At 55.2% G+C, this 16,697-nt stretch overlaps 6 protein-coding genes across 6 annotated transcripts; all 6 read left to right on the top strand.

Annotated features, from left to right (window-relative positions):
- Positions 1–78: 78 nt before the first annotated feature.
- Positions 79–2,707, top strand: L226DRAFT_576677 (uncharacterized protein; the record flags this gene model as incomplete). Its single annotated transcript, XM_067685411.1, has 2 exons — positions 79–682; positions 2,577–2,707. 2 exons carry the CDS (start codon positions 79–81, stop codon positions 2,705–2,707), a joined length of 735 nt encoding a protein of 244 aa, XP_067528681.1.
- Positions 2,708–7,552: 4,845 nt separating this feature from the next.
- On the top strand, positions 7,553–8,308 carry L226DRAFT_576676 (uncharacterized protein; the record flags this gene model as incomplete). The annotated part of the gene is made up of 1 exon (XM_067685410.1): positions 7,553–8,308. One exon carries the CDS (start codon positions 7,553–7,555, stop codon positions 8,306–8,308), a length of 756 nt encoding a protein of 251 aa, XP_067528680.1.
- An 877-nt stretch (positions 8,309–9,185) lies between these two features.
- Positions 9,186–11,254, top strand: L226DRAFT_527441 (uncharacterized protein; the record flags this gene model as incomplete). Its single annotated transcript, XM_067679112.1, has 5 exons — positions 9,186–9,753; positions 9,915–10,039; positions 10,252–10,288; positions 10,341–10,574; positions 10,635–11,254. The coding sequence occupies 5 exons, from the start codon at positions 9,186–9,188 to the stop codon at positions 11,252–11,254; spliced, it is 1,584 nt and encodes a 527-aa protein (XP_067528679.1).
- A 604-nt stretch (positions 11,255–11,858) lies between these two features.
- On the top strand, positions 11,859–12,169 carry L226DRAFT_541010 (uncharacterized protein). Its single transcript, XM_067681984.1, has one exon. It carries the CDS (start codon positions 11,900–11,902, stop codon positions 12,134–12,136), a length of 237 nt encoding a protein of 78 aa, XP_067528678.1. The 5' UTR covers positions 11,859–11,899; the 3' UTR covers positions 12,137–12,169.
- A 35-nt stretch (positions 12,170–12,204) lies between these two features.
- L226DRAFT_541009 (uncharacterized protein) lies at positions 12,205–13,543 on the top strand. Its single transcript, XM_067681983.1, has 2 exons — positions 12,205–13,397; positions 13,462–13,543. The coding sequence occupies exon 1, from the start codon at positions 12,574–12,576 to the stop codon at positions 13,348–13,350; it is 777 nt and encodes a 258-aa protein (XP_067528677.1). The 5' UTR covers positions 12,205–12,573; the 3' UTR covers positions 13,351–13,397; positions 13,462–13,543.
- A 2,153-nt stretch (positions 13,544–15,696) lies between these two features.
- On the top strand, positions 15,697–16,679 carry L226DRAFT_576673 (uncharacterized protein; the record flags this gene model as incomplete). Its single annotated transcript, XM_067685409.1, has 2 exons — positions 15,697–16,470; positions 16,524–16,679. 2 exons carry the CDS (start codon positions 15,697–15,699, stop codon positions 16,677–16,679), a joined length of 930 nt encoding a protein of 309 aa, XP_067528676.1.
- Between the last annotated feature and the right edge of the window lie 18 nt (positions 16,680–16,697).

Below are 16,697 nucleotides of genomic sequence, written 5' to 3'. Positions count from 1 at the left end.
ATGCTTTCGATCTGATCGTAGACCAGGGGACTGACACAGACTCGGCACTCTAAAGGCGAAGCTTCGACGGAAACCAAGATGCCCGTTATTACCATATCATTCGGCCGCAAAGGCTTCAGCTGCAACGTGAAGGGCAATTTGGACGACCAGTCCAAGGAGCGCGAGTCTCAAGGACACTCTTCAGCGGATAAACCCAAGCAGAGCAGGGATGGCAGCACCGACGTGCCCGATCTGCGGGAGGTGGATCCCTCCGCGGATGCCCCTCAGGCTGCTGTGGAAGGTGCATCCTGGGGTGGACTTCAGTTCAACGTACATCATGCGTCTCCCGCACCGTCCACCCGATCGGGTCTCAACGCTCCCGCATTGACCCCTATGCAAGACACGGCCGGGAACAACAACAACGCCAACAACGCCAACGCTCCATTATTCCCCAGTCCTCCGCCACAAGCGGGCCCTCAAGCCCCGCGGCGGAGGACTAGTAGACAGTCCCGTCCTCTCAGTGTTCCCTCGGTCTCACGGGAACACGAGGAAGTATGGACGCGACGTCAATCGCTACAGACCAATGACCCGGAGAGCCTGCATCCACCAGTAGTGAATAACTACTACTACTACGTGGCAGTCTTCCCCGGAATGCCGAACCGGACCTTCTTCGCACCAGTGCAAAGTGTCGCGTCTCCCTACTGTGTGCAGCCGGAGCTGGAGTGGTGGTGTATCTATTGTGGTTGTCGTGGGCGGGGTCACCTTGGATGGCATATGCATGGGTGGTGTTGGATGCGGTGGCAGTAGAACCCTCTGTTCATCCTGCCTCCCTGGTTGCGCAGGCTTCGGAGTTCTTGTACAGTGCTTAGTTCTCGCCTGGTACCATTATGTTAAGTAATCAGAGTCAGAGGTGCAGGTATAATGGCATGTCATTCAACTTCGTACAGCATACATCGTGCCGGGGTCTCAGGACGATGAAAGGGGTGCGTATCCGTGGAGGGCCGGACAACGTTCAGTTGGAAGCTCCGAGCACAATACAGGTCGAGCAGAACGCGTCTATGACCGGGTCTGTGTCATGCTATAGTCAGCCACGACTGAGCGATCGTTCGGAGACCGGCCCGACATGCCGCTCTCTGGCGCCTAGTGAGAGTTGGGCCCGCCACACGACGTACTTCAGTGCTTCTGGCTGTTCTTCCAGTTCATGACTTCGACTCGTCTGGCGACTTTTATTCCAAATTATAAGACCGCACTCAAGCTCTATAGCGATTGAACTTGTAGCCCGTCATGCATGCAAGAGCGGTCATCAATAATCCTGCAAGCGGCAGGCTGTAGCCGCGAATCCGACAAGCTCAGACAACTTCGCAATGAAGTGCTCATGCTACCACTATCCCCGACAGCCAACCACAAAAATTACTATAAGTTGCTCCCAAGCCCGGTTGGTGAGTTTCCAGGGGCAGAGGCTCATTCTCGGAACCCTGACGCTACGGCCCCGTCGAGTCGAGACAATCAGCGCCCGAACAACAAGCTTGATGCCCATTTCAAGGCATCTCACCAGGCTTAGGAGTATGTGAGCGGTCGCAGACCAGTTTATAAGGGCCCGTCCTTGTATCATATTCATCCTCCTCCTTTACCTCCCATCTTCTACCTCCATCAAGGTACGGCCACGACATTTGTTCTAGCCTCTCGCTCACAGACGTCCCAGTGCACAACTTCGCTTCCCAGACAACAGCTCCGCACGCCAAGTCCACAGAATATGTATCACGCATATCAAGGACAGCGCTACATCGCCGTGAATGCAGGGGTCCAGGCTGGATCAGTCGCCGCCACAGCATCCTCCCCCTCTGAGCTTCCGCCACTGGCACCTCATTGGGGGGTTTTCTTACCGTCCCCGGAGAGCGACTACAATCCTCCCGAGAGCGACTACAGCCCTCCCCAGAACCAGAGAGCTGCGAATACGGTGCGACCTGTATGCAGAAACGGCGTGTACGCGTCCCATCGTTGCTCGATCTGGTGAGATCTTCCGCCGTGGATGATGGACTCGGACGAGCCTTCGGAGATCATCCTCGCACATGTATTGATTCGTCGGTGTTTGTCTTCCGGGATGTGAGTCAATACATTGTGGAAATTCAATCGTACCTCCATTTCCCGGCAACTGGACAATTCTGCGGGAACGACACCAACATACCGCAGTTAAAGCTCGAGTATCGCGAGCACGAGGGAATGCTCATGGATTATCTTGCTGTCGAGCTACACAACAGCTTGAGGTATCCGCGTGTGAATAGAATCAAATAGCAAATGAGAGAGCGACAAGGAACACAGGTCTGCGCAGGGATGGTCCCCAAGGACCGAGCCCTCTGTACAACTCCGCGCACCTGCCATATAGAAAGGCCGGTGATTTCCGGGAGGACAAGAGAAGGAGCAGCACTGAACAAGTCAGATATGGTATGAGAACGTGTTGTGATCTGCACGTACGCGTGTTGCTACCGCAGTGTCCTTGTTGTAGCCGCAAAGGGTAAGTGGGCATAAAGCAAGGAACGCACCCGCATATAAGCTCGTTCTCCACTCGCGAGTGCACAAATTTGATCCTCTTCCGACAGACACGCCATGGCGCGAGGACAACGCACTACGCGACTCTCCAATTATCCTCACTTCGACTCTCGGCGATCTGGGTACGATGTCCAGCCGCAAGGGCGGGCTCCTTCGGGATCTCAAGGCGAAGGCAATGTAGCCGAACATGCTCTCGGTGAATTTTCTGCAATAATACGAGGTCTCAAGAAGGACTCACCTATGTGGTAGATGCCCAGAAGTCGACGTCCGACGTCCTCGAGCCCGGGAAGACGCGCGTTAGCGGCGGAGGTTCCCATGCCACGCCAGGCTGTGGTACCATGCAAAGAGGGTCTGACGCGGGATCAGCCTTCGACGCGCAAGGTCAAGAACCGAGCGAAGGTTCAGACTCACTCTCGGATTCAATGGAGCAGCCCTGGCTGTTGCAAGCATTCGGGACGGAAGCGAGCATGGTGCTGGTATCTCCAGAGCAGTCACCGCACGTCGCAATTTCATGCTTTACGGAGCAGCACGAGACTTTCCTTCAAGAGGGAGGCGCGGAGAGTAGCTTTGTCGCAGTGCATGACGACGATGACTATGTCATCGTCAACATGCACGATGTCGAGCAGTCGACACCTGGTCCTGGTCCGGAACCTTAGTGACTGTCACTGAGTCACAGCTTTCCGGAGTTAGTTTCCTGTGTATGTTAGTTAGCACACGTTTGATTAAGACGGATATCACTGGTCATACCGAAGCTCACCTTGAAAAGACGAGACCCGCACCCTGGATGGTCGCCTCTTGCAGTACTCTTCGGAGTGGCCACTTGACACAGTTCCACGCAGGACTGTATCTTCATCAATTCAAGGCATGAGCTTCGCTGAAAGAAAGACGACGGTTGCCTATATAACCGACAAGACAACAGCTGGACCGAGTTCGACGTGGTTCACTTACGGACAATTTTGGGAGGGAAGCGCTGAAGCGCTGAAGAGCTACGAGAGACGGAACCCGGGCCGGAGCCGACTGGCCAATGAGAGGCCGGCGCCTGCATGGTCAGCCTGGACCGTTTGCCACATCGTTTCCTTACCTCACTGTCCTCTGTGCGCACTGCGTCTGTATCTCTGCTAGGATGTATTGTCTCGAACGCTCGGACGTATGTTGAATTTTATACACCACTCGCTCATACTTCTCGCGGGCCGCCACGTGCAGTGCCAGGCTGAGTGCCTCACGACACGATCGCCACACCGTGCCTCAAATCAAGCTGAAGTTCAGAAGGATGTGACGGACACATGGAAGAGGACCTCGTATGTTACAGGACATCTCCGCACTTCTTAAAGTGGGTTATCTGACACACCGTGCAGCAACAGGGCTGAGTGGCGTTTGTCTCCTAGTCATCCACATACGGATATCCTTGTCATGGTTGCAGTGATGCCAGACTCCTTCGGACTAGAAAGCCAGACCAGAAAGTCAGCAACATATATCTAGAACGCTTGCCGCGCATGTGGTCTCCTTATTCAGAACAAAAAGTACGTACGTATATGAGGTTGCAATCTCAAGTCCATCGGATTCCACCCGCACCCCTGACGTCGTCGACCCTCCACCATATACTTCTTGCTCCGGGTGCGCTCACTATGTTTTACTCTTACACTACACTACGCCAACCATCTGACACCCGTTGCTACCTGCATAGATTGCTGTCATGAATCGCAAACGCTCCATGGATTACGCCGATACAGCAGCCTCACCTCTAGAGTCGAAGAGAAGACGTTCGGGCGAGTTCCGCCCACAAGATTACTCTCCGCCCCCGTCTCAGTCATTTGAAGAGGGCGTTCAAACGTTTGTCCGAGAGGACACGCCATATCGCGCTCACTTCACCGACGACTTCGTCGTCCCCGAGATTCGGCTTTCCGTGCCAGATGGTTCAGAAGAGGTCCTACACCGACCTGCCACCACGCTGGGGTATGCGACGCAGTCTGTGGGGACCTCGGGCACATCCGCCGATCGATGGAACCTGCTTCACCCGTATCCACACCATGTCCCGCCACCGTCGTCCCACCGTACTGCATCTCCCATGCTTCCAGCTCAGTCGTCACACAACTTGGCCATCTGGAGCAACGCTTCAGGTCACTCTACAAGTGGCGCCACCTTCCTGTCGTACCAAAATTCCCGGAGCTCGCCTACGCCACTGTACGCTCACGCTGACGGGACGTCCGCTCATGTCGATGTCGATATGGATGCCATGCCGACGCATGAGCAACCATGGGGGTGTACGCAACGACGGGACTGCATGTGTACGCTGTGCTGCAATCTCAGGCTGCTCGCGGCTTCGGGCCACGCCGGGAGCTCTGAATCGCCGTACGACAACTTCGCGTCGATGTTGGATGGGTTTTCGAGGATTTCGTTCAGTTCTTCGCGCGATTTGGAACGTGAACATGGGCGCAGTCTTGTGCGGGCGGAGGACATGACTCATACTTGAATACCAAGATGGTCGGGCCGCAGGGAAGAATGGGATAGATACGCATAATCTGACATGTAGACTATCCTCGGTGGCGTGTACACGTGTGACTGGTGCGCAAGGATTTATTACCATGTACTAGTGGAGCTACAGCGAAGCGCACCTCATCGCTGGCTCAACTTGAACAGAGGGCAAGATGGCGAGCAAAGAAATGCTGGTAATGTGCTGTTCCGTCTGTCGCATTACTTTGTCTGAGGGTTGTGTGTACTGAACATAAACTGGGTCTGGGAGAGCCCAGATCTGAAGGTTCAGGTATTGCGCTGTGCCGAGCGAATCCAGTTCCAAGCAGGGGAAGCAGAGAGGATGGTTCGGCAGCCTGTGCATCCGGAAGACCGGGCCGCCGACAACACCGCGACGCTTCACTGACATCTCCAGTCATCTGCGGCGGCGGCATTTTATTGTAATGGCCGGACAATGCTAACCTAGGCATGGCCATGCCCAACGGGCATTGCCTTGGCTGTCTCGCATTGCCTGGCATTGCTACGGACGGCTAATTGATTGCCAGTAGTTAACTTGTATTGCAATGCGTTACCTGTCAATGCAGTATCTCAGAACATCGGCTTTTTGTGTGTCAGAGCACACCGTGCAAGGTATTCATTGCAGCGACAAGGTGTCGAATTGCAGTACAAGTGAGAGTCCTGACGTCCATCTCAATGCCACAGATCAATAGTGAGAGCAATATAGATCAATTTCATTCACAGCGGTAAGTAGTACAAGGACACGGGGTTCAAAGACCATCTTTCAAACGGCTAGACATTGCATGAATCAAAAAGACGTTGGCGAAGGTTGGGCGGCGGCCTTAGCAGTACTGATACTCTTCGTTGTCCCCCCTCATCCTTGTCGTCCTCGCCCTGAACCTAATCGTCATCACGCACCTGTCCCAACCCGTCGCGAAGAGAGTCAACTCGAATGCCACGGAGAGAGACAGAGACAGAGCGTGAGAGACATAGAGAGTGCGAGAAACAGAGAGCACAAGAGCGAGAGACAGAGAGAGAGCGCGAGAGCGAGAGAGCGAGAGAGCGAGAGACGCAGAGAGAGCGCGAGAGCGAGATACAGCGGGAGACAGTGAGAGAGAGCGAGAGACAGTGAGAGCAAGAGACAGCAAGAGACAGCGAAGGCGAGAGACAGCAAGAGACAGCGAAGGCGAGATACAGCGAGAGCAAGAGACAACCCTACGACTTAGACCACTGGCCAAGACCATCTATGCCCTGCGGACCCCGGGGTGGAGGACACTGGCGACCCTTTGGGGACTAGTGGTGATGGCGTCTTCGTCGAAGTCTCGTGGTGTCTGCTGAGTGGCGTGCTCACCGGTCGACAGGCTGCGGCGTTGTGCGGGAGTCTGAATCTTCTGGGGCTGGCCGCTGGGATCCTGCATGTACGGCTGGGGTTCCGTGCGGTTGTGCAAGAATAAGGTCAAGTAGCTGCTAGACGTTGTAGGCCAGATGGGGGAGTGGAATGGAGACGACGCGAGCTACCATCGCGCCATCATTGTGTTTAAGTACGTAGCAGTGGCCGGTCTTGCTTTGTCGGAGGCCGTGAACAAGACGCGTTTGAAACTCCGCGGGCGCGTCGAGTGGGTCGAGTGGGTCGAGTGGCAACCAGGTAGGCGCCGCCGTTTGGCTCCCCCTCAGCTTGGATGGAGGTGCAGACGAGGCAGACGAAGGAGAGGATGATTATGCCCAAGGAGGGCTGTTATGCCGTGGACTAATCACGCTATGTTTGGGGTTAATGCAATGTCATTGCAATACTTCTACTGGCTCGTATAGTGCATGCATTGGCTCGTTCGACTACTACCTTGTCCACCTGTGGTCTACATCGCGCCGCCTTGGTCGTCAATGCATTGCAATGACCGTTACACTCTGCCAGCGCTCGGCTTACCCGTTATGGGTTGCAATGCCCAACGGGCGCTGCACGGCATTGCAGTTTTTCCGCGCCCTTGCTGATGCACCGCCACGCAGGCTCCTGCAGGCTCTTGCTCTCATTCCGTCTACTACAACTAAGGCTAGCTACGCTACAGCTCTCTTAAGTGTTTCCTCTTTCTGACCCTGATTTCGCGTATAATCACCTAGTACTGCAGCGCCCAAGTCGCCGCGGTCGTCGTGTCGGAATCACTGGAAACTGCTCGTCGGAGTTCCCAGTGCCACCGGTGCACAGGTCAGCACGTATGTTTCTTCTGGAAGCAAAAATGATGTTTCGGAGATGAGAAAAGCCCGACTTATGCTGTCCGGTTCACTTACCATAGATGTTCACCTCTCTTCAGATCCGTCGCTGCACCGCCCACCCCGTAAATCTGGACCCTAGTACCTCATTTCGTCACTGCGGAATACACGTCGTGGTTGTCATCTGGAGAATTCACTTCTGTGTGCACTAGAGTAAGCATGGGCTGGCACCGGGATATGTATAAAATGGTGCGTCCTTGAGTGTCGTGCATCTCAGTCGCACTCACTCCTCGTTCCCGCAGGTTCCTGTGCATTCTTGTACCCAGTGTACTTACCCCTTCTTATTCCGAACGACGCTATGAAGTTCAAGGGTCAACGATCCAAGAAGACTAAGAGTCGTCGGGGAAAGACATTCATCACCGCCCCATCATCCCCATCCTCCATCTCGCACGCACCCACTCGCACTTTTACGCACCCCCACCACATCGCCATACTCGCCCAACCCACGCACACTCAGCTTCTCAACCACGAGGCCCCGCCCCAGGACGGGGTCTGGGCCACAGTCGACGGCGGCATCCGTCTCCTCAGCCAGCGCGAGTTGTACTGTATGCACAACGGCATCCCGTACACCCCGGAAGTCGTGGTTCCTCCGCCACAGCCCATCGTTCCGCGCCTGATGCCCCGCAACGGCGGGCCCTTTGCTGACAGCCACCGCTGGGACGAGCACCATCTCTCCGACGAAGGGCGAAGGGAGCTCCATATGGCTCGCTACAACGACGCGCGGTCTCGGTACGCGCAACCCAACGTGGGCCGGGCTACGAGAGATCCAATTGCTGGCCCCGTGCAGCCGCCACAGCAGAATACTCAGGCTGGTCCGTCTGGAGCGCGTCCCAGTGCGTTTCCTCACCCGCGTCCATCCAACTGCGCGTCCGACTGCTGGTGCAATGCATCCATCGTGAGTCGTGCAGACTCGATGCAGCAGGTGACGCAGGACTTCTCTCGTCTGGGTGTTGATCAGCCTTCGCAGTCTGGCCTGAGACTCTCGGGCGGATCTGAGCTCAAGAAGACGCAAGGCTTGTACGATAGTGGATGGTCTCGCATGACGCAGCAGTGATTCGTGCGCCGCAGCGTAACTACAGCTCTTGTACTCGTGTGATCGTATTCCGTGGCGGAGCAGTTGTATGCTTCAATATATGTCTTTTCCCAAGTTTCGAAAGCATGGATACATGCGGTTAGGCGAGAGACCTCGGGCCCAAAGGAGCGACCATTAGCGACCTGTGAAATTGCAAGTCGTCGACAGTTTGGGTGGAGGTAGAGTGCGAGGGCATGATGGTCAGTGTCCATTTCGTAATGCGGCGACCGACGCGAAGCGCTCGAGCCCTGACCCCCATGACACTGCTATGTCCTTCAGTTCCGGGGTCCCGCCTACGCGGCCTCTGCGACCGCCGCCCACCACCGTGACTACGTCGCGATACAGTATGGTAAGGTGAGTATCTTTTGTTCTCCAGTGTTGCTTGTCTGCTAATTTTAATGCAACAGGCTAGGGTTTTGTTGTTCTAACTTGCCTGGAGCCCATCGGCAGCGACTACTCCTGATATATTGAAGGTCCGGTGAGTCCGAAGTTGTGTCACCAAGCTGAACGAATGCATCCAACACTTGTTCTTCTATGAGGCGGTGTTATTCTTTAGGTGTCTTCTACACAACACCGTCTGCTTGACACGAGGCGGTTCAGGCACCCAGTCCTAGAAGCACCGTTGCACAGGACGAAGAGCCACGATGCAGCACTGGCACATAACTCGTCCGTTGGCGGTGCAACGACGCACACCACATACATCCCACATCCCGATTCTTCGTATAAATTGCGGGTTGCTTGCGGGGCGCGCACGTCGCCACCAGAATCTCATCCGCCACAAACGGTCCTCTCTTCCCTTGTCCTCTGAACCCGTCCGCGACATCCTCAGTCTGATATCCCACCACTTTCCAGTAGAGCCATGGTCAAGGGCGGAAAGAGGAACAAGAAAGCCCGCGGTCACCAGATTCCGCTCTCTGTTCCCGATCCTGTCTCTACCACGACAAACAGCGGCCAGCTTCCGCACGTCGGTGGCGAGACGGTCCGGCGAGAGAGCCTATTCTCCGAGCCGCCAAAGCCCGAGAAGAGCTTGCTTTCCAACGCCCGAGACATCTCGTCTTCTCAACCGCAGCCTACCCGGCCCATCCCTCCCACCGCGCTCTACCTCCTCCCGCGTGTGCGCTCCAACTCGCTGTACACTGAGCGAGTCAATTCGGCTGTGACCACTAGTAGCAAGTCTTCCGCCACACCACTCGAGCTAGTATCCGGGGGCTATGGTCGTCAGCGTTCCGGTCCTGCGCGGACGGCATCGTTATACCCAGTTTACCTTCCTCCGCTCTCGCATCCTTCGGCCATAACGGCCATATTCCAAGAGCCTTACCGCCACCCGCGAAAGCCGTGGACGCGCCACACTTCGTGCCGCGGCGTCCACTTCCCGTCGATCTACGCGGGTCCTCGAGGTGATCTCGTTCAGCGGGTCGTGTGTGACGGTACGTCTAACTGCACATGCGAGCGAGATTGGAGCGCTCCTCGCGGACTAGATCGTTTCATGGGGAGGCCTTGAGGGCGGTCTTTGATTTCGAGTGCATGTACTTTACGCATACGCAATGCAACGCTCTCCCAATTTAGATGTCATCGTCATCCCTACCAGAACGTGAGCCGGGTGCGAGTGACCTGTCGGAGACCTCCGACGTCAAGGTTTATATATTTCATGCGCTCGTGGTGTGGCGACCCGCACAGCAGAGGCGACCGAATATGGCCAGTAAGGTGGCCGGGGTGGGCGAAGCGAGTTCAAGGCTCACACCATCCATAAACGTGGACGTTTGCCTCAGATGTGAGCATGACATGATGTCAGCAGACGATCGTTATTATGTGGACCAGATGGGAGGAGGCGGGGAACCTTATCACGAGCGTTCCATCAGGTATATAAAGCAAGGCCTTCGGCCCTTCTTCATCATGCCTTGTCGCTTACACCTGCCCTTCCACAGTTCGAGTCGAACGTCATGGAAGTTCCCTCCAATCCAGGTAAGCTCGTTCAAGCTTTGTTCAATGAATCTACGGACTAAAGTCGCCACAGCTGAGTCACAGCAGCCTGCGAACAAGGAAGATGTAGATGCAATCTACTTGTGGATAATCGCCGAGAGGCTTTTCACAGGCATACACAACTTGTTGCATGGACCGGGTTCAGACAAACAGTGGGCTACCGTGTGGAGAGACCGGAGCAGCGCCACGGAACAAGATCGCTGGGAACTTATGGGAAACCTTCAATTCGTTCAGGGCATCTGTGAGAAAGGACTCGACCTACTCAATGGTAGGTTTCGATTTGTTGAGGTTCCTGAGTCTCCTGTTAACGAACATTGCGCTTGATAAGCTGAGGAAAGGCCCGATGCCACATCTTCCCACACGTCCCATACAACTATCACCGACGCAATCCTCTCGCTTCAAAGTACGCACGACAGGCTGAAGAAGCTTCCTTGGTCAGAAGAGTTCGGCATTGCGATTAGGGATTTGACCCGTTCCTGGCATGCTCATGACCATCGCCGAGACAGGTCTCCCGTCGACCTTAATAACGTCCTCGAATCACTCTGTCAACTGTACTCGAAGACATCGAAAGCTCGCAAAGACTGGGAGAATGATTTGAAAGAGTCATTCGAGTGTGCTCTGCTTGCAGCCACGAAGGTCATCGATGCTTGCGAGATGACACGACAAGACGTCAACTGGGTCCACACAGACTCCAGTAATGATGCTGCCCCCATCGACCCTCCTGTTCAATACACGAACGTAACGCCGTGGATTATCGCCATGACAAGATGGAAACAGCGCTCATCGACAACATCCACCTCAGAAAGCAGGAGAGCTCCTGTGACGGTAGCCAACACTGTTCGCACCACCTGGCAACAGATCCCGGTCCAGGCGCTACAACCCGCCAAGCATTATGAGAGATGGAGACCGAATTTCCCGAGAGAGATGGACTCGGACGACGATGCCTGAAGGGGTAAAACAAATTAGATACTGTATAGTGCGAGACACGCTCAAGTTCCCAATGTCTAATTTTCACGTCGCCCTTGTCAGTCGCATGGCTCACTTCGGACTTGTCATACGAAATATGGCCACAGTGTTCTGATAGCTCCGAAGCGCACACCAATCCGATGCGTCCACCTGCGCGCGACACTTGTGGATTGCGTTCATTGTGAACAGCTTATCGCTACGCTGAGGAGGCACTGTTGGAAGTTCGAGCGCGAGAGCGAGGAGAAAGAGAAGAAAAGTGAATTGGGGATGGAGAACGCGTCGTACGGACGCGCTCTTATACAGGATAATGCGAATATTCTAGAGTAAGTAGGTAACGTCTAGGTAGTCGCTTACTAATACGTTTCGTAATCCGTATCGGGAAATTGCAACCTCCGACAGGCACACTGGAGAACCTGCATTCGCCGCAGTCCCTTCATCAATTCAAGACGGGACCAGCGAAGGGTAGTACAGTACCTGCCCATCTTGTGACGTCGAGCGCATACTGATCTACGCCTCTTGAGGTGGTCCGATAGAGTCGAATATGAATGCCCGATAACATTCAGTATTTCGTCGCCAGCCCGGTTCCGCATCTCAGAGTCCAATGCTAGGAATAGATTGAAGACACAAATGCAGTCTCAGCAAAGTCGCATCTCCGTCTCGACGCGGAACTACGATCAGAAGAGAGGAGAGGACATCGAAATCAAGCAGATCGGCACGGATCCCAACCGTATTCCTCGATGCCGTCGACGCCAGAGCTCGTGCACGAGGGAACGCGAGAACACCACACTCTCACAGGCGGCCGCGCAAGGAGAGAGTATCGAGTCCAGGCAGACCTTAATTAGCATGAGGAGGATCAGACGTTGACTCGGAAGCAGAAGCATAGGTCGAACGGGTCTTTTGAGACTGTGGCGAACAAGAGGCAAGTTGCAACGTGCCCGTTCCAGAGTAGCCGATTGTTCTATGCTTGAATAATAGCAACGTACACAACACTGAGCAAAGTTGGCGACACTCGACCGCTCCCGACGACCGCCACAGTATTATCGCCTATTATACCGCACTTTACAACAGTCGTGATACCCTCCTCCGCAAGCTTTTATGGGGGAGACGTCCCACACAGACTACTATTCGGCGCGCGGTCGCTAGGTGTACACTATTGTCGCACCCCAATGAAGCCCGCAACCTACAGAGACAAACGGCCCTGTCACGGCCTCAACAGCAGTATATATGATGTCTCTCGGCCGCGGCGGTGCCCCAACAACGCACCGTGGACTTCCAGAAGCCAGGGACGCTTGCCTCGCCTCATGGACTCGCTCGCCTCCTCTCCAAGCGTGTACTCCCAGTCTTCCTACCCCGCCTCGTCCTCGCTCCGCACTCCCAGTCCCTGCGAGCCCCTGCCGCCGACACGCTTGCACGAGAGCCCGTTGACCTGCCTCGACATATACCACGAGTGGTTCTCGCAGGACATGACGAAGCACGAGCCCACAGCTCGCCGCCGCCTCCTCGACATCCTCGCGGAGGGACGGAGGCGCCGTGAGCCCTCGCCGCAGTCTCTCCCGGACACCGAGGATCCGCTCGCGTGCGTGGACATCTACCGTCAATGGTTCGCACAGGACATGGCGAAGGATTATCCTGCGCATCGACGCAGGCTTCTGAACATCCTCACGGATGACCGAAAACACGGATATTACGAACACAGTTCTCCGCCACAGTCGCTCCCCGAGACCAACTCCGATCAAACGCATCCAGAATCGAGTATACACGCACCTAGGCCCGTACTTGGCTGGTCTCCGACATCGTACTGGAACGACGATGCTCTCGCGAGCTGGTCCCGGGCTGCCGCGGTCGCACGAACGGACGACGCGCCGAATCGCCCCAGCGGAGATCTGTGGGACCGGATGCGGGCTCATTCGTGGGACATGATATGCATGCACCCGCGACCGCGAGGAGTCCAGAGGAAACGAGTGGCGGAGAGAGACAGTCGGATGGAGGAGATCCGGCGGAAAAGACGGATTCTGTTGCTGGAGGAGCTGCTTGTTCGGTGCGAATCGATGACAATGGACAGCATGTCTTCAAAGTAGCTTGCTATGAGTATCTTATAGCTCCTGTGCTCGATGTGAAGTTTCCGCTACGCGGATGACAATATGTACTGTGTTAGTTCATGGCCTTCGAATTATGCTCCGAGTACTCACAACATACGGATGAGAGATAACCCAGAGTACCCAGCCTGAGTAGCATTACAGACGAGCCTCAAATTAGATGAGCACGACGACCAGCATAATGAAAGAAGAACGGTCATGGAACAAGCCTCAAGTCTGCAGCACTGGCAGCGGCTTGCCAGGGTCCCCGGAAACGGATAGCGGTGTCACGGGTCTATGCGGAGCAGGCGCTTCGCGTTTTCAACTTGCTTGAACGGCCCCGCACCCTACCACTGTGTTCGCCCGTCCGACACGAACAATTCGATGCCACTGTTCGTGTTATTTTGTTTTTGGAATATCTTGGGAGAGCTGCTGACTTATGATATATCTATGCAGCGACTCGGACGTCCTCGACCTCGCGGGGCTCAAATCCGTGCAGAACAAGTAGGTATCCGATAATCTATTGTTCGAGGCTTACAAGCGCGGTCTACTGAAGGAGTCGACTAGGATTTTTGGACGTTGGCTGGATTCAGAAGATAGTGATCCGGCTGACGCAACGATATGGACCAGAAACGGCGCCCCAACGTTTCCCCAATGTACCTGCTTGGTGAGCGCCTGATTTCTCACGACTACGAGCTCCTGTCGCCACATTCGTTGCCATCACGCGTAGGGAAAATATGCCCCGTATGCTCCGTACACTTTGCGAGCAGGTGAATGTTTACGGTGTCACGTTGGCACAACCGGACGGTGATGCTGAGGCGGCGGCGAGTCCCGACCATCCATCGCCATAGATCCTCCTAACGCTGCTCCTGATCCCAGAATACCCATCAATCACGTACCTCGAGTCCGTATACTTGCGATGCTCGACGGACAATCACAATGATGACGTTCCCTCGAGTCTTTTCAGGTCGTCGGACCCGAGTACTCCGGACACCACGTACGTCCCTGGACGCGCGGCCTGTGCGAAATGATAGCCTGCGTGAGCGCGCAATCGAAGGAAGTGGAATGATGAGGCCCGTGTTCAAGAATTAGGATGGGACGGAGTAGATGGTCAAGATCAGACTGAGACTTCCGCTGCGGCGAGCTGTCGGAGCCCCAAACTGTGTACTGGAAGGACCTGCCGCTTCTGTACTCGCCTTTGTGCCGAAGACGTCGACACTGGGGAGAGTGCTGAGGGTGCCAGACAATTGATGTGCCACGCATGCTAGCTTTCCTTTCGTAGTAGGAGGAAAGTCATCGTGCGGCCGGAAGCTGAGGAGGGCGCAGGAGTGCCGATCCGCCACAGTTACTCAGAGTGAGCGATGCCAGAGTCTGCGTGCATAACAGCTCAAGAGAATAGTCGTCAGGGGCACAACCATTGAGTCGCACTGGTCTCGGCAATCCATGTAGGAGCAGGAGGAGAGGTATTTCCATGTAGGAGGCGTTGCGGGGGCTAGATCCTAAGGCGCCTGCACGTGGCGGAAACGTAACCGTGACCTCCCTCTCTCTTCGCTCTTCTCTACCGCCTCTATTGGATGTATTTGGATCCGAAGATGTATTACTGCGCGTCTTCGGTCGCGGCAGGACCGCAGTTCACACTCAAGCGGTGCAAAGCCAAGATATGTATATGGACGAGGGTGGCGTAAGCCCCGCCTGTCCTCACTTCCACGCTGAACTGTCATCGACTCGAATTGTCTTCGCTGCTCCATAACTGCATATGTCACCTCCACAGGCCGGGAACATTGGGCGGCGACCCTTGGACCACGCGAGGTATCCTACCTCGTCGCCGTGGCGCCCTAGACTCGCTGACACTTCAAGATCTCGAGTTCCACCCAGAAGGTCAAAATATTTATTGTCATGCATGTTGCCGCGCTTACCATTACCTTTCAGCATCAAATGTGAAACCGACGACCCACATAAGATCATCTCCGCGATCCCAATGGAGCAGGACCGCGCCCCCAATGGAACAGGACCTGCAAGCAGAATGCATCTCGATGTCTACAATCCTATCAGGTCGTCAAGGGTCCACCATAACGCGACGTCGAGGAAGCAGATTAGGACATGAAGAGGCGTCTCGCCTCTTCCTACGCCCCACTTGCTCTTGCGCCCCGAGGAGGCAGGTGCTTGCCACGTCGGTGAGTTTCTCTTTTTCCGTTGTGTTGCCCCATCCATGCCGCTCCCGGTATAAATCATGGCACTGCGTTGGAATTTTCTGCATCTATCCTCTTCGCTCTACCTTTAGAGCACGCCCACTCCGCTACTCTTCCCAACGCATCTACTCCCCAACGTCCTCCCCGGTGCTTGCCGTCTATGCCACACTCGGCAGCGTCCACATTTGTTCCTGGACAGCAGACGTTCCCCGTCGCCGAGGATTTCACGGCATGGCTATCCCCCGACATCCCTCAAGGTTCCTCCCCATGTCTCCGTGCATGGAGGGTAGTAACGGCTTCCAGAGTCATCAACTACATGCTCCGCCACGCAGCCCGATTGCCGGCTCTGGCAGCGCTGTACTTGGCTCCGCAGAACCTCGCCACCAGACAGCAAGCACAACCCGAGGTGTCACATTCAGGTCGACGTCAGGTCTTCACGTTGCCCGTTCAAGGTCCTGCTCACGGCTCCATCAGCGTGGCGGACGCCACTACCATTACCACTACCGGCCGCTGTTCCGCATCCGAGTCCGTGCTGGGAAACAGCGTCGTTGCCGTCTCCCCAGACGACGAATGGCAACCTGTCTACCCGTCGGACGGGACGGTCGCTGTCGTAGACTGTGGTGCGCGTCCATCATCGGGCCTCGGAGGCGACGGCGGTGAAATGGTTCCATCTCAAGGCGAGGACTTGGCAGATGACGGGGCTCCGAGGGTGTGGCCATTGCTGAATGTTCTGCACGGGGATCTGTGCGACGTGCACAAAGTATGCCTGGTCCGCCAGGGTCGTATCCGTCTCCTTAGAATTCGATTGCCTTCATTTGCCCTCCAAGAGGAGGTCACCAAGAAAGCGTTCATGGAGGTGGTTCTGGCTTGTGATCCAGAGATTTTGCAAGTTGAGGTTGATGAAAACGAATGCATGGTCGTCTTGTCTGTCCTTGTGAGTCATGTTTCAATGTTACTTGGCCACGCTTTGCTTAATCTCTCTTCCAGGATGAAATCAAAGACACAATGTGTTGTCAACAGCTTACAATGTTCCTGTTCTCACCCAGCTCGTCTGCGGGTATCACACAATCAAAATCTGATGCCGTAGAGGCCATCTTTTCATTGACCTTGCAGTCAATGACGGTTTCGCTCCGGACATGTTGATATCTACAGTCATGTATA

The sequence above is a fragment of the Lentinus tigrinus genome (assembly GCF_003813185.1).
Source record: "Lentinus tigrinus ALCF2SS1-7 unplaced genomic scaffold L226scaffold_73, whole genome shotgun sequence".
Lineage (NCBI taxonomy): Eukaryota > Fungi > Basidiomycota > Agaricomycetes > Polyporales > Polyporaceae > Lentinus > Lentinus tigrinus.
Note: the sequence above shows the minus strand (reverse complement) of the source record. Positions and strands in the feature narration are given on the sequence as shown.

Bases quoted from the DNA above. Each gene is read 5' to 3' on its own strand.
- L226DRAFT_541009 (XM_067681983.1), top strand. From the start codon at position 12,574: ATGGACTCGCTCGCCTCCTCTCCAAGCGTGTACTCCCAGTCTTCCTAC.
- L226DRAFT_541010 (XM_067681984.1), top strand. From the start codon at position 11,900: ATGCAGTCTCAGCAAAGTCGCATCTCCGTCTCGACGCGGAACTACGAT.